Source organism: Neltuma alba, unplaced genomic scaffold (assembly GCF_004799145.2).
Source record: "Neltuma alba isolate B1F8T4 unplaced genomic scaffold, ASM479914v2 tig00010817_pilon, whole genome shotgun sequence".
NCBI lineage: Eukaryota > Viridiplantae > Streptophyta > Magnoliopsida > Fabales > Fabaceae > Neltuma > Neltuma alba.
Window position 1 is genome coordinate 29417 of NW_021635625.1, and position 24229 is coordinate 53645.

Here is a 24229-nt window from a genome sequence, read left to right on the forward strand (position 1 = left end):
TGCTCCTCCACAAATTTAATTTCATCATCCATTTCTGTTTTATCCTATGCACACATACATAAAGTTTAGAATCCTTACATAGAAATTACGAAACATTTAAGAAAGTAACGAGTTGTCTAATTCATACAACAATCCAATAATCACATAATCCAATAGACATAAAGAGTTGTCTAATATAATAAACAAGTCATAAATTCTTAGTGAAATGCTTCAAAACGGCCACAAGTTGTTCCCTCCTATCCTTCAGCGCCGCATACATTTCCCTTGCCTCCGGTCGTTCCATAAGAAGTCGTGTGCAGCGTGTAAACAAATCAATATCATTGAAAACTTCATCAATTGTTTTAAGGTGAGATAGGACTCCCATAATTGAAGTCTCATAAGCACGTGCTTTTTCTTCCAACCTTCTAGCTTGTGCTTGTGAAACCATATCATTTCCACGTTGAAAATCAGAACCATTTGCTTTAGCTATCCTACTAAGTGCATCTGATATTTTTATAGGGAAAGTTGGTTTCTTCTTCATGGCTTCACTCTTTCTTCTGATCCCCAATGAGCTACCAGGTCTATCCCCACGATTGTTATCCTGCCTTATCCCAATGTTGCCCCTACTACCTCCACTATTTTCATTAAAGTTACTAAGTAAAATTCCCCACTTATACCAGTTGATGTACCTAAGATTTCACTATTATCTCCGAACCCTTCTTCCATATCATCATTAGGTGCTCCTTCACTTAGAAGCGTCATGGGAGAAAGTGCCCACAATTGTGGTTCAGTTGTAGTCACACTTCCAAATAGTTGAGTTAATTCATCTCGAAATTGAAGTCCTCTTTTTCTAAATTTTTTGTAGTTTGGAACTTCCTGCACATTAAGCACCAATAATATTATAAAATATACAAAAACAATTAATAGATAGAGAAAATATAAGATTAAAAGGTTAAATAATTACCACTAATTTCTTCTCCCACCAATCATCAATTGCACTAACAGTATTCTTTTCAATATCCCATCTCAAACCTGTCTCGTGGAGCAACCTATCCCATGTCTGCCATTCCTTTCGTAAGGAATCATATTTGTTCTTAAATTGAGGTTTTGTATAGGCTCTCCCAGTTTTCGCATTGAACTTATCGGCAAGAATTCCCCAAGCTTTCTTTGTTAAGCTTGTACCTTTTCTTTCTCCTTGTTGAACTAGTTCAATGCACAAATCAATGAACACCTTTGTGGTTTTTAGATCCCACGAAGCTTTCACTTGATCCTTACTCATTATGCTATAGAACAATTACAGCTCTTCAATTATCACAAGTTAATCAACCTAAAATCAGTTAAAATAGCAAGTGTTATTGTTATCCAAATAAGCTATCATCCCAATATTATTATCATTTTTCTTCCTTCATATGTATATTTCTATGCTGCACACAGATTTCAAAACAAACAGATACTCTGTATATTTGAATGCTGCACACAGATTCCAAAACAAACAGGCAGCAAAATCACACAAATCCTGTCTCTAATAACACGCAAATCATGGGTTTTTTTTGGCCAGCAAAATGATTTCTAATTTTCTATCATAAGCAAACCAGTTAAACAAAAACAAGTCCTTTGTCTTTGAAAGCCACATTTATTTATACAGTCAGATCCATGAAACCGAACCAAGTAATAAGATCACATGGTTTCAACAGAGCAAGCAAGATATGAATGTGGAAGAAAAAACAATCGAAACCAGTACTGAAAAGAACAAATCAAGCCACCAGTGAAGCAAAACGTGAACCAAGGAAAAGCAGCTATGAACCAAGCAAAATGTGAATCAAGCCAGCATTGAAACAAAAGAAGAAGAAAAAAAACAAAGGTGGGAGAAAATCTGAGAACGAAACAGATCCTCTGCCTCATCCGAACACCCACAAGCAGCTATAAACCAAGAAAAAGCAAAAGAGAAAGAGGACCAGACGATGCAATGAGCAGATGTAGCGAACCGCAAGCAAGGAACATATAAAGGATGGACAGATCGACGCAACGCATGAATGAAGAAAATACATAATGGAAGAAAATGATTATTGAAGAGGAGAGAGCTTACCTGAGTAGTGGAGCTAAGCCAAGGAACCAACGATGTCAACCTCACTAAACCACCACCGGACAATGCAAACACCGTTGATCACAAATCAAGGATAGACAGATTGGACTACCCAAAGCGCGATCTTCTTCTGCAGAGCTGAGAAATACCTCACCTGTGCCTGTTCTTGTGATTCAATATGAGGGTGTGTTTTGTCATATAGGTGCCTTCTGACAGGATATAATGATTACACCAATGTCCCAAAATTTCACTCCAGAAGCGAAAATATTCTGCTTCTTTTGAAACTTAGGTTTTGACCCAAACCAAGGTTTGCTGAAAAAACTGGGTGTTTGGCAATTATCTGGCTCAAACCATGGTTTGGGTACAAAAAGCACTTTTTTAGAAATTGCCAAACACCCCCTTCATGTTTTTTATATAGCTTATTGGAATTGGCTTTTGTAGCACTTTCTAGCAAGATAATAATCCCATTCCAAATCTACATTATGGTGCCCTTTTAAGATAGGGAAGAAGATTGGCCCAATTGAAAACTACAAATCACACTCCCCAAGCAGCTTCCCAGCTTGAGGGGAGCATTATGAATATTATAGGAATTGGATTTCATGTTTTTTATATAGTTTATTGGAATTGGCTCTTGTAGCGCTTTCTAGCAAGATAATAATCCCAATCCAAATCTATATCCTGGTACTTTTAAGAGAGAGAAGAAGATTGGCCTAGTTGAAGACTACAAATCACACCCCCCAAGCAGCTTCGCAGCTTGCGGGGAGCATTGTGAAAAGTAGAAGTATCCAAGTCGGAATCCAGCATGAGGGGGAGCATTAAGAGGCATTAGTTTAGGGTTAATTAATATTAACATGTTTATTATATACTAGCACTCAACTAGGTATGGATATTAATATCTGATCATATTTTATCTTAGAAAGACAAATGAGATACTAGGAAATGCTACCTCCGGTCTTAATTATAAGACCTTGTTTATAGACTACAAACGAAATCTTATAATTAGAACTAGAGGGAGTAACATTCATAGGCTTTATTTTTCCCTATACTTTAATCCTTCAATTTTGCTACCCATACACGTCTACGAACCATATATACGTGTATCTTCTCTTGTGAGGCTTCTTATGTAAGACATATAAGACCCATAACATACTCTCCTGATAGATGCAAACACATATCATCACTAAGCTAGATTATTTTTGAGACACATTTTTGGATGGAGCGTAATACCATTGTCGTATTCTAATTTAGGAGGGTCAATGCTTACTATCGGTAAAATAATCTCCTTTTGACTAAATACCCCCCCCCCAAAAAAAAAAAAAAACACACACACACACACAAAAACACATAAAACAACCAAGATACAAGAAAAAATATTCAAGATTAGTTAATTTACAGTAGAAACGTGCTGGAGCATGCAGCAACTTGCAAACAGAACAAGTAAACAAATATCAATGCAAAGTCATTTATCTCATATAGAATATAATAATTAAAAACAACAATAATGTGATAAAAAGAAGGCTTAGCGAAAATTGCACCTGGCGAGCAGAGGGAACATCAATTCTTCCAAGCAAGGCACTTAAGCACCCTTGTTTAATATCATTCTAACTTGCAAATCCTAGCAAGAATTCTGAGCAAAATGAGAAGAATAGAACCATCTATTTAAGCTGAAGTGAGGGGTGTACAAAGTAGACGCATGGACACAAACCTTAAGTATGTCCCTAAATAATGGAGTCAGGAAAAGAAGTGTACAAGTTATCATGACTCTTATCGCTATCCAAATTCTGCACTGCTTTCATGATTGACAGATGACCTTGAAATGGATACTGTATGTGTCATTCAAAAGCTTTCATACTGAAATAGAGTAAAGGCTAACTACCTGCGAAACCATAGTATAAAGTTAACATGCTTTAAAAACTTTCACATTAAATACTCTTCATTATTGTGTATTAAGTAGCCTTCATAAGCTATACGTCTACATATATATAAGGAAAAACACAGGGAAGAAAGCAAAGTCACTTCTTCTGGCCTCACCATAGCTGTTGTCGGGCTTGTGCTTTTTCTCTGTCCTACGTTCTGTTGCTTCAATGCATTTTCCATACGACCAAGCCTTTAAACAAGCACCCAAAGGAACCAAAGAAGGAAAAAAAAAAAAAAAGAAGTTAAGGAGGAAAATTATATTTCCAGAAGCCATTTTAACGAGGCAAATCCCTATATACTAACATGGTGCGGCAGCCATGAACCTTCATGAAAATTGGTGATACAGCCAATCCAACTTCTTTCCTGTTAATTGATATTTGGGGACTCTTTTCACTGCTTAAGATCCATGAGATTTTCCAAGCACAAAAACATCCAGCCAACAGACTCAGAAGGAGTTACACCGTCACTAAGTAGAGACTTCACAGAACCGACCAAAGTGGTAGCCAGGTCAAGAAGCGCCTCAGCATTTGCAACTTGCTCTCTTGGCTTCTGAACTACAATAGTAATGAAACGATAACAAGAAAATAATTTACCAAATCAGGAAATCAATCAAAGAAAAATGAAAAGAATGACAATGCAATGGAGTATACACTATACAGTGCTCACGTAACTTCTCTACTTCCTCGGTGATGGTATTAAACCTTTCTGAATCTGCCTTAACCAAATCATCCCTTTTCTCTTTCGGATTAAACAAAAGAAACCCAGAAGTAGAAAATAAAATAGAATTGTGTCTAAAGCAGCCATAATAACAATAAAATAATACAACAAATATCCCTGTTTATGTTTTTAAACCTATTTATATAAATATGAACAGCACAAATGTTGAATCTTTTGCACACATACATCAAGGGACAAAAGATCATGAAGTTGAGTGATATAATCAACTCATGACTCTATGCATGATTAATCTTTTGCACGTGACAAATGGTCAAATTAAAGCAATACAAACAGCATCCCTGCATCTACATATTCAATATTCAATATAGGAGACAATAAGTTATTGAAGGAAAAAGAGTTTCAAGAGTAATACAATATTTCGAAATTGGACAACTCAGTGATACGGGCAGGAAATGGTCCTCGGAGATACTTGAAGAAAGATCCTTGAAAAAGAAAAATAATAATATGTCATGTCATGTGCCATTACATGTTTAAGCGAACGAGAGAGGAAAATTCAGGAAGAAGACAATCACCTGGAAATTCAATCAAGTTGGGTAGTTTGGATGGCTTTGTCTCCATGTACTGATAGGGAAAACCAATGGGAAGTGTTTTTGAATAGAAAATATAGCCAATGATTGACCAATTTATGGTAAGCAACACGGAGAATCTACAACATAACAATAACTAAGAACATATATCAAAACACAGTGCAATGCAATAAGGCATATCACTGGCTAAATGAAGACAAACTCCGATACAAGCAGAAAAATTCAACGAAGCAGATTAAAGCTCGAAAACTTAGGTTACGTCAACAGATATTGAAGGCGAAAAAAACCCGGGAGGGGAGGGGGATCAAATAATACCCTAAAGAAGAGAAACGTTGCGCGCCAAGAATCCAGGAAGTTGCGCCGGAGATCGAATCATGGAGGACTTTCAAATATTTTCGCTGGATACAAACGCAATTCCTTCTTATTATTAGAGCAAGTAGAAGAAGTAGAAGGCAGGTGACCAACCACTGAAGGGCAAACTATCAGAGAAGCGAAGCGAGCAGAGAGCCGAAACAAGCAAACCGTGAAGTCAGAAGTAGAACAACATTAATGGAAGGCCCAATGAAGCCGTTGAACAAAGGAGCCGCTGCAATGATCCGCCTTCTGAACTCTGAAAGACTCGTAAGCAGCTGAACGTCTGTGAATTTTCAGAAGTCGGTGCCTCTGGATTGGATTCTTGAGCTGGAAATTAAAAAAAAAAAATTAACCGTGATGGGCCTTGAATTGGGTCTGAGAAATGCAAAAGTTTATATTTAATTAATGTGTCTTCGGCTTGTATCAAAAACAATTGTGTCTTTGGCCCAAAAAAATTCATGTGTCAGTTATACTCCCCCCCAAAAAAAAAAAAAAAAGAAAATAGTGCCCAGACTTTTAGCAGACGCATAATAATTTTTGACGAATTATTTTTAGAAATGATGACTAATAAGAATTCTTATGTAGAAGACAAGAGTGGAAATAACGTTTAACAATTTTAAAATTCGTATTGTTTTGCACTCTTTTTTGTTATTTTAATTAATTTTCATAATAGCTAGCTAGCCTCGTTTAATTTTTCTATTCACCAAAAATTTAAATGGAACAATTTACATTATTGGTTGAATCTAATTATTTATGAATTTCCCGGCCCAATGAACCTCTTCTTAAAATTGATCCATTATCTTCGCTTAATTATAATTATAAATTACATAACTATTGAATTTAGACAATATAATTATAAATAGATCAACAGACAAGTTTAAAGCAACAAAAAAGTGAAAGTCCATGCAGGCATGATTAGCCTCATGGTTGCATTTTTATTGCAAAAATGGTGTGTGTGTGCAAATACAAATGGAAGAGTACACAAAAATTCTCATACATCGTGTACAACTCACACATCACTCAGAAACAACAATCATCTTTTTCGCATAAGAGTGTACACCAGTACGATGTTCGAAGACAATAGAACCATGCAATGTCCAAGTTCCATGACTCTATCATATGTTCAAAGTTTTTGACAAATATTTTTTTTTTGGGTTTGCTTTTCACCTTTTTCACTTGTCACATAACTCTTCTTCTGGAAATAGTGCTGAAAAATTTGTGCACCAATAATTTTATTTTTTTCAGCTTTCAAGGAGTGGACTTTTGGTCAACACTTTTAGTTGCGGGAGCATCTTCATAAGGAACAAACTTGCACCAGAACCAATGTGATTTCCAGATATTGCTCATTTCTTCAATTGGGACACCCTTTGTCTCAGGAAGGAAGAAAGCAATGAAGAAGGTCATTACGAGGACAAAAGCCGCGAAGAAGAAGAAGAGGCCAAACTTCAGGTGACAAAGCATGAGCAAGAAGATCTGGGCAATTAGAAATGTGAAGATCATATTCACTGCAACATTAACGGCCTGCCCAGCGGATCTGATCTCCAAAGGACACACTTCACTTGGCACTAACCATCCCAATGGTCCCCAAGACCAAGCAAATGCTGCCACATAGGCACAAATCAAGAACAGAAGCAAGTCGGCCTCACCTTTGTTGAATGAACCTTGCCCATTCACTCCAAACTTCAAAGCTATCATGATTCCCACAGCAATCTGAAAGCAATTAGTAATAATATATGTTACAAGTTTTGAAAATCTCGAAGAAACCTAAATAAAATATACCAGAGGCTTAGTTATCGGTTATTTAGCACAACTGACACTAGACATCTTCTTAAATCTTAGTTACATTGAGGAGGCTGTGTGTTCGACCCTTTATAGGTACAAGCCCTAAAAAAAAAAAAAAATAAAAAATCTTTAGTTGTATGTCACCTGGCAAACAAGCATCTGAACGCCACCTTCAAGGAACAGAATCCTTCTTCCAAATCTATCCACAGTGAATATAGACACCAATGTGGCTATGACGTTAACGAGTCCAGTAATAACTGCTGACATGAGGAAGCTTCAGCACCAAAGCCAAGAGTCTTGAAGAGAACTGTGCGTAAAACATGATGACATTGATGCCTGTTAGTTGTTGGAAGAATGGGATTAAAGTGCAGAAAGTGATTTGGGGTCTATATTTGGATTGTGCAATGTTCTTCCATGGGTGTTCAACTTGTTTGGCTGCTTCACTTGCATTGATCAGATCTTGGAGTTCGTCATCAACGTTCTCAGTTCCACGGATCTTAATCAACATTTCCTTAGCTTTTTCGGTTTTGCCTCTTTCAATCATGGAGTTTGGTGTGTCTCCCAAGAAAACAGATCCTAAGCACAAGAAAAATGCAGGCACGGCTCCTACACCTAGTGAAACTCTCCATCCGTTTTCATACTTGGCAGTTCCATAGTTGATAAGGTTTGCGATCAAAATACCAATTGTTATCATCATTTGGAATCCCATGTTAAGTGCTCCTCTAATATGTGCTGGTGCCATTTCAGATAAGTATACTGGAACAGACTGTAAAAAGTATGAAAGAAAATAAAGGTGTTAAAATCAACAAAAAAGAAGTGCTTGAAAAATGACCATAGGGACCAAGATTGAATATTTCTTACTTTTACTTGTTTAAAAAATTTATTTTGATGTTTACATAATTTAAAATAAATATAATTTTTTAATTGTCAGTTTTTGAAAAAAAAATGATTTTTTATTTACAATTTAACCCTTAAAGATGATACATATCTCTACAATGGACATCAAAACCAGCTCAATGGGGTAGGCTGGATTGTGAGTTTAAATCTCACATGGTACCTCTGTAACATATAAGAAGAGGAAATGTTTTTTTTTTTTTAGCCATCAGTATCCTCCTAATGAAAGCAATCTTTTGAGGCCGATACTAAATATTATGGGCACTAAAAAGATGAAATGTTGATGCCAAAGTTTATTACTTACTTGATTACAGTAGCCCACACCAAAACCAAGCAATATACGGCCAATGATGAGCATTGCAATGTTTACTGCGAAGCCATTCAATAAAGCACCGACAAGGAAAAACAAACCACCAAGAAACATGGAAGGTTTCCGACCAAGTATTCTTGTAGTGGAAGAAGCGAAGAACGACGCAACCAAAGCTGCGAGGTACAAGGACGAGGTGAACAACGTAAGGATTTCGTCGTCAAATTTGCAGTATGTGTTCTCATGAACACCAGCCTTTATTCTTCTATACACAGAAGGGAAAAACTTGATCAAGAATGGATCCATGGAAGTGACTCCTCCTGTGATTCCAAGATCGTAACCAAAGAGCAGACCTCCCATGGCTGCCACGAAACATGTGATCAACACAAAGGTTGTCACTTTGCCTTCAAAACTGCTTAACTTGACCTTGATCAACAAAAGCACCTCCTGCCATTTTATTCGAAACTGATCAATAATGAGCAATTATTTCAAGCTTAATTACAATGCTCGATATATTTACTCACTTCTTTGAAGTGTTTTTTTTTTTGGTTGACACACTCGATGTGTGATATGGCTTATATAGGATCTGATGTGGTGAATAATTCCGAAAAGTCAGTGTTTGTTTTGCGAAAAGGTTGATCCGATTCAACAACTTTGTGCCTTTTACGACATGTCACTTGGTCATAATGTTCTAAATTAGAAGTTGTTTCACCCCGAATTCGTCGTTGAAGTATTGCCACAGAGTACACTGGATAATAGGAATAGTCTTGACTAGTTTTCCAATTTTGAATCCATAACTTTTTTGGTTTGTACTAACAGAATAATAGTATTCAATAATTACTTTTGACATAAATTAAGCACCAGCTTTGGTGGAAAGTGGATTAGTGGTTCTCCTTTTATTAATTGAATTAATGATATTCATATTATTACACTGAAATTTCATTGGTTTTACTAGTTCACGCATGCCTAAGTTTTCAAGAAAAAGTTGTAGGGTTGGAGAAGCATGCGTATGGCTCAAATTGAATAGGATACGAACTTTAAATTAAATTGTTTTTAGATTAAATGGTTTAAATTTTATTTTATTTTTATTTTTCAATTCCTATCGTCCTTGGGAAAAGACAAAGAATGAAGCTTATTCTTCCAACTTTCAGAATATAAGTATAGTGAAAATCATAAAACGGTCTTAACTGTATTATGTATTTTATTTGTTTATATTGAACAGAAATGCCTTCATTCTGTTTTTAATCGAGCCGTTCCAATATAATTTTGCGTTTAGTGCAGCAAAAATAAATGAGATAAGAAGCCGTATAATCATTATATCAAATACATCTTTGAAGTACTAAAGTAAATAAACCGGAATTTCTTTAATTTCAAACTAAAATAGATTTGGGAATTTTTGGTTATATAGCTCAATTATTTTCATTGCTTCAGATTGGTAATTGAATTATAGAACATTGGTTTGGGATTAAATGAGATTGTTGGATGGTATTGGATTATTATGGAAATCTCATATTGCAAGCAAAATTGGAGATGGACGGCCTTCTAACAATTTAATGATATAATCAATTATAAATAGTATTTTACAATATCCATTTCTTTTTATAAATCCCACTCTTGCATGAAGAATATACATGAATAATTATCAAATGAGTTATCTATACTTTTTTTTTTCAGACCACCTTCTTACTTTTCATTTCTATTTCTCCCGTCTTTGTTTTCTTCTTCATCTTCTTCTTCTTCCTCTTCTTCCTCCTTTCGCTCATCCATTTTTTTCTGATTGTTTCTTCGCCAACCTCTCTTTCCATTGGCTGTTCTTTTACCTGGTGGGGAACCCAAATATGGGCTTCATTGCTTTTGTTAATCCCTTGCTTCTTCTTTCTGACAAGCTCTTTACTCCTGCTTTTAGTTATCTTATTTGTCCTAAACTCTCTCTTTTTTGGTTTATGTTGTTAGTTTCTGGTTTAGTTTGTTTCTTGTGCTTTGGTTGCAGGTTTTGAGCTGCAGTTAGAATAGCAAACCCTATCATCCTACGGCATTTTCAGGGCCTTTATGGTCCATTAAAGTAGTTTGTAAATTAGCATACTTGTGCTAATTTTGCATATGGTTGCCTTCCATCTTGCTGGTCTTGTCTTCTCCTTCTGCAACCCTTTTACTGTGAGTATATCAGGGAGTTGGTCTTCGTTCCAGCTCTTCGTTGGTTGTCCGTCTATTTGTATATGATTTTATTTAGACTTCCTCTTGCTTTCCTTTGGTTGCACGTGTGTGTTATTGTAGTTGTTTGTGTTTTTTTGTTTTGTTTTGACTATGTATAGACGTCCTTTTATTAGAAGTAATGCTATTTGAAGTACTGTTATATAGTTGTTGGTGTTTTTATTCTCTGGAGCTTATGGGTTTTTTTTTTCATTTTTTTTAAAATCATGTAAAGAGGCCCATTTTGTTTTGCACCATTTACCTTTTTTGGGTATCATTTCATTTTGTATATACAAATTTTTTTTTTCCAGTTTTAAGGCATGTCCTTATTTTAATGAGTTGTCGTGATCCAATTCACATAAAATTTTTGTTATCAATAAAATAGAACACAAAGAACAAGGTAATGTGGCTTATGTAACCAACATATTTGATAAAATAAGACTTGTTATAATTATTGTGATTTTTTTGGAAAAAATCACATGCATTGTGCGATTTTATAGTTTTTTTTAAACCAAATTTTATAATTTAAGTTATGACGAAACAAATAGGCCAAGCGCAAAATTAACTGTCACGAGTAATTTTATTTTACTTAATCTATCTATATAAAAACTAAAAAAATTTAGAATTACTGCAAATAAAAAGATACTTACACCTAGCAAAAAAATTTTAAAAAAATTAGTTCAATTCTATAACTTACTAAATGCAGTGAATTTTCGGAATAAGCTCTGTAGAAATTCCCCACAAGAATAATGTGAATGAATTTTTGAACGCTTGAAGACTATATGCATGATAAAAAAAGAAAGAACACTCTATATGCAAGATAAAATATAAAGTTCTTTTTTTTGTATGGAAAATTTGGTATAAAATCTTTGTTTGGAAATTTTATTGATAAGAAGGATTTGATATGTTTTCATATACAAATACTGATATTTTGCAAGATTATATGTGTATATAAATATATATATTTATATATCAAGTACTGGTATTGGAAATTAGGCCTTTCTGGTTAATAAAATTTTCAAGTAGAGACTTTTTATTGGTTTTTTTTTTTAGTGGTGTGTGTCTCCCTCTACTTTAATAGCAAAAAGACACAAAAATATATCCCAAAAGATGGTGCTCCAGCAACCGGCTGCCCAGGCTTTGGCAGCCCCTCCCTGTTAGAATAATTTCATTTTTATCCATTAATACTGAACCAAAATTTCAGAATTTTTTTGACTTATTGAAAATTAATTTGCATCTGTAGGGGTAAATGAAACTTTCCTATAATGTAGCATAGTACTCTTTTTTTTTTTAGTAACAATAAAATCAGAACAAAATATAAAAGGAAAAAAGATAAGAAAATATCTTTAAAGACACAAAATCTACTGGTGAAAAGCAAAAAGTCATGTCAAAACAGGTATACTGATTTGGCATTTATAAATGTGGATAAAAGATAAGCCTACCCTTAATAAATTGATAAAAGGAAAGACGATACAGAGAACAAATTAGTATAGTCTATTTATGTAAAGGTGTTGTTAATCGATATGAAAGTTTTGTCAACATGTCTAGCAAAGGGGCAACATATGATTTGTTTAAGTTTTCTAATTGGTTTGTCCTGTAATGAATTTTGTTAATTACTTGTTGTAAATATACTCCTCCGGTTCTTAATATAGGACCCAATTGTTGAGTTGGTTTTGGTCCTGAATATAAGACCCATTTATCATATTTATCAATTTTCTCTAAAGTACCCCTATGGATACTCCCTCAACCACAATCAAGTAGAAGAGGGAGATGAGGTATTAAGAAAGATGATTATGGTATTTTAGGAAAAACATGTCATATTTCTTATAATTAACTAACTTACTTAACTTCCTTAATCTAATCAAATTAGTTAAATGGGTCTTATATTAAGGACCGGAGGAGTATATAAAATTGTTGTCAATATATTTGAAAGAGTTGTTAATAGCCCTAACCAATTGATAGCATGTAATTTGTCTAAGTTTGCTGATTGGCTTTCCTTGTAATGAATTTTCCTCATTACATGTTGCCAATACATATAAAAGTGTTGTTAATATATTTGAAAGAGTTGTTAACGTGCTTCACAAAATTGTAATGAATTTCCTTAATTACTTGTTGTCAATATATATACAAGTGTTATTAATCTATTTTGTAGAGTGGTCAATGCTCCTGACAAAGTTGTAATGAATTTTCCTAATTACTTGTTGTGTTGTTAATATATTTGGAAGAGTTGTCAATAAGTCTAACAAAGTTGTTAATATATTTATGTGATAGTAATTGGTGTGCCCTATTATGAATTTTACATATTACTTTGTAGTGAGCATATATAAAGTCATTGTTAACCAATAAATTATACACAATTCAAGTGATGTTTTTGAAATATAAGTAGTCACCGGATACTACACAGTTGTCAAAAGCTTTGATAAAGTAGCTAGTAAACACCTAATTCATACATTATCATCACGTAAACCCAACGAGCAACAACCTCGCTCACTACTTGGACAAGTGTTGCCACTTTGTTGTCGTTTTTTTTCCCTTGTTCAAGTACCTTCAAAGCTTTAACCCTTCTATAATTTCCATCATGGTTAATGAGTCATCTCAAGAGATCACGTCTAAAAGTAGTCACTTATTCATTTGTGTATTCTAATGCCACATCTGGATCCCATTTGTTTAACCATATCAACACATGCACGCCACATTCTCTCTTAAGCAAAAAAGTCAATAATTAATTCCAGGTCATTGAAGCAAACGTTTTTTTTTTTAAAAAAAGAAGAAGTGTCAAATTACAAAATACCAACAACATTAAGCTCATAAGAATTAAGTAAATGAAGCAATTCCACACTATATATAAAATATAATATATTGCATAAGTAGATTGGATATAAAATATTAACAATAATACTACAACTATTAACAACTTTACTTTAGTCATTGACTACAAACTAGACTTTTCATGACAGTGACAAAATTCGCTATATTAGATTGAGCATTAACAGCAATAATGAGTTCCTTGCATTTGGGACACCTAAGAAATGGTGAAATGGTCATACCAGAAGAGAGCTTAGAGTTGATCGCTAAATCCTTTAATAACTTCAAAGTCCTGGTGGTGTCCTCTTGTGAGGGTTTTAGTACCGATCGATGGACTCACTACAATTGCTGCCAATTGCAGGTCTTTTCATTCTCAGTTCTCTCTTCTTTCCCATGAATTTTGTCTTGGCTTTGCTTTTGTCAGAGTGAGCATGAAAGGGAGACAATTTGGGCTCCGAACATTTTTCTTTTTTCACAGAAGATCGTGAAGTTTGAATCTTTTCTATGGGAGAGAATTTTGAGACACAAAGGAAGGATAGTGGAAGCAGAAGATCGAATTGGTGAAATGAAGACTAAGGAGAGAAATGAAGAAGCTAAAAAGAAGGAGTAGGAGAAGACGAAGGACCTAGAAGGAAGAAAAAAGAGAAGGACAGAAGGAGAAAATGAAAAGAAGGTCATGTACGTAAATTGATAACATTTTGAAATTTCAAATTGGTATGTGGGAAAGAATTCGGCATTTGTGAAATTTAAAGCATTGATTTGAAATTTTATAATTTTGAAGGTAATTATATGTCTTTTTTCCAATATAAAAATGTAATTAAAAAGGTTTATACTATTTATAAATAATGAATAGTAAGGCTTACAAATACTATTCTGTAATGAATCGATGCTTTCAAATAGTATACAATACGCATACATTCGTGCGTGTGTGTGTTAGTTAATTATAATCTCTCGTTAGAATTACTGTTATTGCTTGGGTTCAACACTACCATATATGCGACACGTATATAACGAGATAAATTCTAACAGGAAAAAAAAAAGGCTAAAATGTGAATTTCCCATGTAAAATTATCTGAAAGATAAACTCATATTCCTAAGTAAAAAAGGGATGCAAATCTTTGGAGAAACAAATTTCATATTCGTAAATAAAAGTGTACAAGCTTTCGAAAAGAACTGAATGATTTATTCAGTATTTTTTCAACATCATCACTCAAGATCATTGACCCTTTTTTCCTCAATTATTGATTTCAATTCTTTTCACGTACTTGTCATCATGTTATTATGTCCAACATGAAAATTTCTCCCCCTTTAACAGCTTCATGGATTTGTCTTCTGATCATGACTTTTTGTGTCAGCATCGAGGGGAACAAACTTATTCCAGAACCAATGTGACTTCCACACTGAGTTCATCTCTTCAATGGGTACGCCCTTAGTCTCAGGAAGGAAGAAAGCAATGAAGAAGGTCATTATGAGAACAAAAGCTGCGAAGAAGAAGAAGAGACCGAACTTCATGTGGCAAAGCATGAGCAAGAAGATCTGGGCAATTAGAAATGTGAAGATCATATTCACTGCAACATTAACGGCCTGCCCAGCTGATCTGATCTCCAAAGGACACACTTCACTTGGCACTAACCATCCCAATGGTCCCCAAGACCAAGCAAATGCTGCCACATATGCACAAATCAAGAACAGAAGCAAGTCGGCTTCACCTTTGTTGAATGAACCTTGCCCATTCACTCCAAACTTCAAAGCTATCATGACTCCCACGGCAATCTGAAACAAAAATATTAACACCAGTGAATCAATGTTGGAAATTTTTTTCAATTCAGGAAAGATTTAATGAGTTAACCACTCGTTCTTAGTTTCAATGAAACGGTTGAAAGTGACTTATATTTTGTACCAATCGGAGCATATAGGCATATATAATATAATAGTGCATTACAATGTAGAATCGTATAAGTTGTATATATGTTACCTGGCAAACAAGCATTTGGATGCCACCTTCAAGGAACAGAATCCTTCTTCCAAATCTATCCACAGTGAATATAGACACCAATGTGGCAATAACGTTAACGAGTCCAGTAATAACTGCTGACATGAGGGAAGCTTCAGCACCGAAGCCAAGAGTCTTAAAGAGAACTGGTGCGTAGAACATGATGACATTGATGCCTGTTAGCTGTTGGAAGAATGGAATTAAAGTGCAGAAAGTGATTTGGGGCCTATATTTGGATTGTGCAATGTTCTTCCATGGGTGTTCAACTTGTTTGGCTGCTTCACTTGCATTAATCAGATCTTGGAGCTCATCATCAACATTCTCAATTCCACGAATCTTCTGCAACATTTCCTTGGCTTTTTCGGTTTTGCCTCTTTCAATCATGGAGTTTGGTGTGTCTCCCAAGAAAACTGATCCAATGCACAACAAAAATGCAGGCACTGCTCCAACACCTAGAGAAATTCTCCATCCGTTTTCATACTTAGCAGTTCCGTAGTTGATAAGGTTCGCAATCAAAATGCCAATTGTGATCATCATTTGGAATCCCATGTTAAGTGCTCCTCTAATATTCGCTGGAGCCATCTCAGATAAATATACTGGAACAGACTGTCATATAGTTCAAAACAAGATAAATTACATTAAAATCAACAAAAGACGAACTACATGAAAAATGAGTCTTGGTATTCTAATGTGCCTTCCTGCCTTCCTCTAATGCCATTGGTAATTCCTCAACCTCACGAATTTTTTCCTTTTTATAACCATTACATTCTAAATAAAATGATAAGTGATCTTTTGAAATCATCGAGTTTTCAATATTTTTTTAATGATTTTTCAAAAGAAAACGCTATGAAATTGTGCTTTTTTTTTTTTCTTTGAAAGGTTGGGACGTTGCAAAGAGCATTTGGAGAATTTCAGAGAAAGGTGCATTAGAAGCCCCAAGTCTCATGAAAACGGGTATGCTGATGCAAAGATCTATTATTACTTACTTGATTACAGTAACCCACACCAAAACCAAGCAGTATACGACCAATGATGAGCATTGCGATGTTTACTGCGAAGCCATTCAATAATGCACCGACAAGGAAAAACAAACCACCAAGAAACATGGAAGGTTTCCGACCAAGTATTCTTGTAGTGGAAGAAGCAAAGAACGAAGCAACCAAAGCTGCGAGGTACAAGGACGAGGTGAACAACGTAAGGATTTCGTCGTCAAATTTGCAGTATGTGTTCTCATGAACACCAGCCTTTATTCTTCTATACACAGAAGGGAAAAACTTGATCAGGAATGGATCCATGGAAGTGACTCCTCCTGTAATCCCGAGATCGTAACCAAAGAGAAGACCTCCCATGGCTGCCACGAGACATGTGACCAACACAAAGGTTGTCACTTTGCCCTCAAAATGCTTAACTTGACCTTGATCAACGAAACCACCTCCTGCCATTTTTGAATTAGCTGAGCAATATCACTTCAAATTTTATTTGATGCTCAATCTTGTTTTGTTTATTTCTTCTTCAAGAGTGTATATGTTTTTTCTTTCTCTTCTTCACTACGATGTTTGCTGTGGCTTATATAGTGTTTGATTTGAACAAGAAGCACGAAAAGTCAGAGTTGATTTACACAAAGATGATCCTATTCAACGTCTTTGTGCCTTTTTAAGACATGTCACATGGTCGTGTTTTCCTAAATTAGCAGTTCTTTTTATCCGAATTCGTTGTTGAAGTACTGCCATGTGGATATTTTCTGTAAATAGGAATGTCGTTAGCCTAGTCCATTTCTATTTTTGAGTTGATAAAATTTTCTTGTTATTATTTAATCATTTAGTAATTATCTTGAGATCGGTAAATTAAATATTTTGTTTTAACAGTCTCTATTTGCAGGGTATGGTTGAGGAAGGGACAGATCCTTCGTCAATTCTCGCTTTAATTTATTTTATTTAACTTTTTAATACAAAATAAATTGGAATTATTTATAATTAGACTCGTTTAATGGAAAAGGGATTATGCTCAAAACAACCCCGGGGGGGGGGGACCTGCATAGATACCATCTAACAATATGCAGAATAAAAACAAAGTAGAAGCTGCCTAAAAAATGGAGTCTTATTTAATTCGCTTCTTTATTCTCAAAAATAAGCGTGTTATGCAAACCTTCTAGTCTTATTTAATAATGTAATGAAGAAACTGTCATAGTCAACTTTCTGCAGCTTATGACCTGAGATGTGTGATGAATTTTTTTTTTTTTTACCAGCATGAGATGTGTGATGATTAGATCATCAAGATAGACGAACAATATACACAAGTCACGTCCCCCTCCCGGCACAGGCATCTCTAATATTCTTATTAGAAATAATATTACTTGAGACGCTATCAAGTATTAAATATAGGCATCTTTCAACAGGAATTTGAATTTTGATTTATCATATTATGGGAAATTAACCCCTTCTGCTAGACTTAACTTGATGGTTAAGTCACTTCCTCTCTTAGATCATGCTATGTCTAATGAACAAAGATTGATCCCTGGCATAAAAGAAGAAGAAGAAGAAGAAGAAGAACAAAGATTTGATCACGTTTAGCTTCCCCCCCCCCCCCTGTAAACTCTTGTTGTGGAGGAAAAACAAAAAAAATTAATCACATTTGCTTGACTCAAATCCAAAATTGAGCATTGTAAAACCTCTTGAAACAAACCAAGGGCTCTGGAGAATATTAGTATAGAAACTCTTGTTTTCAATGATTAGTCTCTTGTATCTTAAGCTAAAAACAAAACAATTGTAAATTATTTATCCGAACGCCACCTTCTTCAAATATGAAGATCCTCTAATACTCATTTGTACAAATTTAAATATATTTGATATTTCTACGTTTTGAATAGAGAAGTCAAATATTGTTAGCATGTAAATTTTATTTAACTTAATTTTAAAGTTAAATACATTTTATTTAAATAATAAATATAAGAAATAAAATAATTTTTTTTTTAAAAAAATGCCCCATTGACCGAAGTTAATGGCCTAAAAGTGAATGAAATTTATTGCAGGTATATGTAGATTAAATATTGTACTACCTCCAGTCCTAAATATAAGCTAATTGAAGATTCATTTTGATTCTAAAGTATCAATATATTTTGTCTCCTATATTTATTTATTTATTCTTAAAGTAGTGCCTATGATGTTATACATGTTAAACGGCCTCTATTCCAATACACATTATGAACAAAGATATTTAAAAAAAGAAACAACACATATTTGTTACAAATAGCTAGTTTAACTAATTTTCTTAATATGGACAAATTAGTTATTTAGCTCTTATATTAAGAATCAGAGGTAATATTATTTTAATGCCACAATTAGCGATCTTACATTACTAAATCAAATGAACAATTAAATAAAGAACAAGGGGATTGTGTATGGAAAAAGATACTAAGAGAAAGTAGAAAGGATCCATGTCCATTGCTTGTATTTCTATTACAAAACGTTTTGTGTACAAAATGTATTGAAGAATATACACATGTAATTTTATACACATGTAATTTTCATACATCATATACAACTCCTCTATGCACAAGAAATCAAAATTATTAGTCTCGAAAGAGAGAGAGGGTGTGAACTTTGGAAAGAAATGAAGTCATATCCAAACGTTTTCCTGATTCTTCTCACATTTTTTTCTTTATTCAGTGCATATTTAACTACTATATAATCTTTCAAAGATTAATAGCCTTTCGATTGTATCCAACATTCGGTGAAGGCATGCGACTGAGAGGAACAATCTTGCCCCAAAGCCAATGTGTTTTCCAAATAAGATGCATTTCTTCAATAGGAACGTTCTTTGTTTCTGGGAGGAGCAGAGCAACAAAAATGGTCATCATGACAACGAAGCCGGCGAAGAAGAAGAAGAGGCCGAACTTCATGTGGCAAAGCATGAAAAGAAAGATCTGAGCAATGATGAAAGTGAAGAACATGTTGACGGCGACGTTGATGGCTTGGCCGGCCGATCGGATCTCGAGAGGGCATATTTCACTAGGAACTAGCCAACCTAAGGGTCCCCAAGACCAAGCATAGGCTGCAACATATGCGCATATTAAGAACAGAAGCACATCTGCCTCTACTTTGCTAAATGATCCTTGACCACTTACTCCAAACTTCAAACCTATCATGACTCCCACAGCAATCTAGAATAGCAATTCAATGTAACGCATATTAGTACATTTTGAAGTGCTCGGAGAGATTTTAACATGCAAGACGAGGCATTTGACGCTAAATACGAAAAGCATTCGTTAGATGTAAATAAAATACATACTACCCTTGTTTTCAATATAAGTCATTTTCAGAAAAACAAACAACATATAATTTAATATATATATATAAGGTTTTTTGTTCAAAATTTTAAGGGTTCTTACACCTAAAATGCCCCTGAGAATATATGGAAACGGGTTGCCTCCCATTATCGGGCTTCATTAATATTAAAATTAATGATAGTATAAAGGGTAAAGTTGAGAAATAAAATTGAGAGCTGAACTATTCTTTTGGTCCTATTTATAAGAAATAACTTTTTTTTTTTGGTCTAGAGCATTTATTGAAGTTTTCCTTTCTATACTTTTATTAAAAACGAGTATTTATTAAGGAGATCAATTATTAAAAGTCTCCAATCAATTATGAAATAAGAGTATATTGTAAAAGAAATATGCATTTTTAACATGTCTATCAACCTAACTGACTTTTTAACTATTATTTTCATTGTTGAAAATTAATTGTTTGCCACTCGTAAAAAAGGACTCAAAGAATACCTATAGCTATTTTTATTTGTGGGTGTAAATGTCTTGTATGTAAATATTTTGAAATGGGAGGAGTATATATATACCTGGCAAATAAGCATTTGGAAGCCACCTTCAAGGAACAAAATCCTTCTTCCAAACTTATCAACAGTGAGTATAGAAACTAGCGTGGACAAGGCATTAACAACTCCAGTAATAACAGCTGACATCAAGGAAGCTTGAGAACCAAATCCAAGAGTCTTGAAAAGAACTGGTGCGTAGAACATAATGACATTGATGCCTGTTAATTGTTGGAAGAATGGAATGAAACAGCAGAAAGTGATTTGAGGCCTATATTTGGGTTGTGTGATGTTTCTCCATGGATGATGAACTTCCTTGGCTTCTTCGCTCGCATCGATCAGATCCTGAAGCTCCTCGTCGACGTTCTCGGTTCCTCGGATCTTTATTAGCATTGCCTTGGCTTGTTCGTGTTGACCTCTTTCTATTAGGGAGTTTGGTGTGTCACCCAAGAAAAGTGATCCTAAACACAACAAAAAGGCAGGCACTGCTCCTAAACCTAATGAGATTCTCCATCCTTGTCTATACTTAGCTGTCCCATAGTTTATGAGGTTTGCAACCAAAATACCAATTGTTATCATCATCTGGAATCCCATGTTTAGTGCACCTCTGATTTTTGCCGGAGCCATTTCAGATAAATACACCGGAACAGACTGTGAACACATTGAAGAATAAATCATAATATTGATTTCCTGGACACAGATTAGTCTCAAATCTATAGTGATTTAGAGATACTGTGAATTAGATTAAAAAAAAGTCATAATATTGATTTCAAGACATTATATGATCACGCGCTCCAATTCTTAAAGAGCCCTTTCTTATATTTTTCTTAAAAGAAATATATATATATATATATATATATAGAACCCTTTGCAAAGTAGGATGCAATATTTACTATTCATTAATTGCCAAGTTAATATACTCAGATTCAGTTGACGTGAAAATGGGTAATGAAATAGAGTCTACACATTATCGTACATTCTTTCAATAAAATTAAATAAAAAGCAAGCAAATTTAGAAAAGATTTTATATATATATATATATATTGTTTTATGAAAATTAAAGCTGTCAACTAGCTTCCTTAATTGGCAACATTCAGTTAAAGGTGTTTTATATTTAGGTTCAAAGTAAGAGAGTGTATATACATATATGCCACACTTCGAAGGGAAGCACTTAAAAATGGTTAAAAGAGACAGAATAACTTATTTTCAATGATAAAACATATATAGTTAACGTTAATAAGATTAATCAATAGGTTAAAAATTCAAATTTCTTTTTAAAATATCATCATTTAATTACTTGTGGTTTTAACAATTGATCTTGTTGATAAATCCTCTTTTTTTTAAAATTAATATGATATAAAAGAAAAATTTTAAGAAATGCAGACGATAAACTTGTTGTTCCTTATAAACGGGATCAATAAAACTCGAAAAAATTTCTCTCATAGAAAGAACAGGAGAGACTACTTACTTGATTACAGTAGCCAACACCAAAACCGAGCAATATACGGCCAATGATAAGCATTGCAATGTTCAGTGCAAAACCATTTAAGAGAGCACCAACAAGGAAAAACAAACCACCAAGAAACATGGAAGGTTTCCGACCAAGTAATCTTGTGGTGGCAGAGGCAAAGAAAGAAGCCACCAAAGCAGCAATGTACAAGGACGAAGTGAACAACGTAAGAATCTGATTATCAAATTTACAATACGTGTTCTCATGCACGCCAGCCTTCATTTGTTTATACACAGATGGAAAAAACTTCTCCAAGAATGGATCCATGGAGGTCACTCCTCCGGTGATCCCAAGATCGTAACCGAAGAGAAGGCCTCCCATGGCCGCCACGAAGCAAGTCACGAGCACGAACGCCGTCACCCTTCCCTCGTAGTGCCTCACCGGACCTTGATCAGCAAAAGCTCCTCCCGCCATATTTGAAATATAGCTTCAAAGTACTTCAAATTTTTTTTATTATATATGCTGTCTAGCTCTACACACTTATTTGTTTTTGTGTGGTAACTTATTTTTTATGTATATACAATTTGGTTGAAAAGAATCAGAAAAGCTAGAGTTGGTTTTGTTTTTTTTCCAGGTTGAAGACGATAGATGTTGTTTATATAGAAGAGAATATTGTGGGTTTTTTTTTTTTCCCCCGAGAAAGGGTCATAGTGCAGTCTTAGTTTCTAAAATTAGAAAGAAGTCTTTGAATTTTCAACCGATCAGAGAGTTCGTCGTTAAAGTATTGCCATAGGGATGTAGCCAAGGAAATCGTACTCTTGACTAGTTATTATTCTTTTGTTTTTTTCAATGGATAAGTTTATTTTTTTTCTAATTTTATCCGATAATTACTGTGATACAATAGTGACATGGATTCAGTCAACGAATATAAGGACAAAAAATTGGCTTAAAAAGGAGGATAATATTTTTAAAATGTAAATTTAATTGTTTATCGATAAGGCAAGATATGTTTTAATTGTATTGTATCATGCTAGTATATATTATTAATTAATTATAATTTTGAAATCATTGGAATGTGTGGTTGAAAATATTTACTTATTATGTTATTATGTATGTTTGCACATTTGACATATATAACATCCCTTCTAAATAAATTTACATATACTGTGAAAGATGGAGGCATGGAGCTGAACACTTCGTACGCATATATATAACCAAAATATGCAGAACAATCATATATAAATTATAATCTCTCCCGTCATTATTACAAGGAATACAGCATGTTTCATAACATAACATATTTTGTCTGAAATATTAATTTTTTTACCTGGTATTCCTAACTAACTAATTATCCCATCCGGTTCATATTTCCTCCATTCCTTTTTATAAAAGACAATTAACTAAATTATCTTGTTCAAAATGTTGGTTAAAATTAGTTGAAGACAATAAAGATGTAACAAAAAATGTAATTTTTTGCCAACTATATATCCTCAATTATGTAGAAGAGAAATGATGTGCAGTGGGGGGGAGGGAATATTTAAGAATTAAATACAGCAATATAAGTAGTGAGTAATTAAATGGAGTAAAATGGGAAATCAAAAAATAACATTTAAGACAACACCTAAATATCTCTTATATAAAGTGTAAACACCCTATTTTGTTCGGGCTCACAAAAAAATAATAATAAATCAGATATATAAAAAATATAAAAGAAAAGTCCTTCTTAATTCTTTCTTGGAGGCCAAGTTTGAAAGGTCTATTATGTGGCAAGCAAAAAGGAAAATCAAACAAAATATTCTCCCTACAATAAATGAGGATAAAAATATGTCATTAAATGCCGATTGACTTTTAAATTAAGAAAGGTGATGTGGAGTGGTTAAGGAGGAAAATAAGAAGAATCAAAATTAAAAAATAAAAATCTCTTATTAAGATGATTGGCTCCCAATGTGAAAATTTCCTTTGAACTCATTATTGTGGAAAGTAGAAAAAGCAAAATTAAGATAAAAAATCACAAATTGATTGGAAAGGTTATCAAGAGTCATTATTGGGGAAATAAAAATTAAAATTAAAAGAAAAATAAAAAATTATAGACGAAACCTATAAATAAGAGAGTAAGGGTTAAAAAAGACAAATAATTTTTATTTTGGAAGAACGGAGGGAAGAGAGAAAGATAGATAGGCATAATTTGAGTTTTATTATCTCATTTTCCAAAATAATTTCTTGTGGGAAAGGATAGTTCACCGAAGAGACCCTCTTACTTTCGCTTTGTTCAAACAAGACCTTAGGATTCTTGCCTAGGCAATGAACATCCGTAGTTAGAGATGGAGGCATGGATCATTTAAACTTCGGCAAATCCTTTATTTATCGTTTGCCTATATTGCATGTGTCC

General features: G+C 34.0%; 3 protein-coding genes and 1 pseudogene across 10 annotated transcripts; all 4 read right to left on the reverse strand.

Annotated features, from left to right (window-relative positions):
• Positions 1 to 5299, reverse strand: LOC114759322 (L10-interacting MYB domain-containing protein-like). 8 transcript variants are annotated; one of them, XR_003741907.1, is made up of 9 exons: positions 5230 to 5299; positions 5070 to 5139; positions 4283 to 4533; positions 4094 to 4169; positions 3768 to 3872; positions 3598 to 3689; positions 2066 to 2222; positions 944 to 1306; positions 1 to 855 (listed from the first exon to the last, which is right to left on the reverse strand). XR_003741907.1 is itself a non-coding variant. In XM_028948492.1 (3 exons), exons 2-3 carry the CDS (start codon positions 1256 to 1258, stop codon positions 586 to 588), a joined length of 585 nt encoding a protein of 194 aa, XP_028804325.1. In that variant the 5' UTR covers positions 1259 to 1306; positions 2066 to 3471; the 3' UTR covers positions 1 to 585. The 8 variants fall into 8 exon arrangements, 1 of the variants encoding a protein (XP_028804325.1); XR_003741902.1 differs by having other exon boundaries at positions 3598 to 3677; positions 3768 to 3938; XR_003741906.1 differs by having other exon boundaries at positions 944 to 1262; positions 3768 to 3938.
• A 1547-nt stretch (positions 5300 to 6846) lies between these two features.
• Positions 6847 to 9035, reverse strand: LOC114759324 (sugar transport protein 10-like; annotated as a pseudogene).
• Positions 9036 to 14893: 5858 nt separating this feature from the next.
• LOC114759325 (sugar transport protein 10-like) lies at positions 14894 to 17011 on the reverse strand. The gene is made up of 3 exons (XM_028948494.1): positions 16556 to 17011; positions 15552 to 16175; positions 14894 to 15349 (listed from the first exon to the last, which is right to left on the reverse strand). The coding sequence occupies exons 1-3, from the start codon at positions 17009 to 17011 to the stop codon at positions 14894 to 14896; spliced, it is 1536 nt and encodes a 511-aa protein (XP_028804327.1).
• A 2249-nt stretch (positions 17012 to 19260) lies between these two features.
• Positions 19261 to 22314, reverse strand: LOC114759326 (sugar transport protein 10-like). The gene is made up of 3 exons (XM_028948495.1): positions 21859 to 22314; positions 20418 to 21041; positions 19261 to 19728 (listed from the first exon to the last, which is right to left on the reverse strand). The coding sequence occupies exons 1-3, from the start codon at positions 22312 to 22314 to the stop codon at positions 19261 to 19263; spliced, it is 1548 nt and encodes a 515-aa protein (XP_028804328.1).
• Positions 22315 to 24229: the final 1915 nt, after the last annotated feature.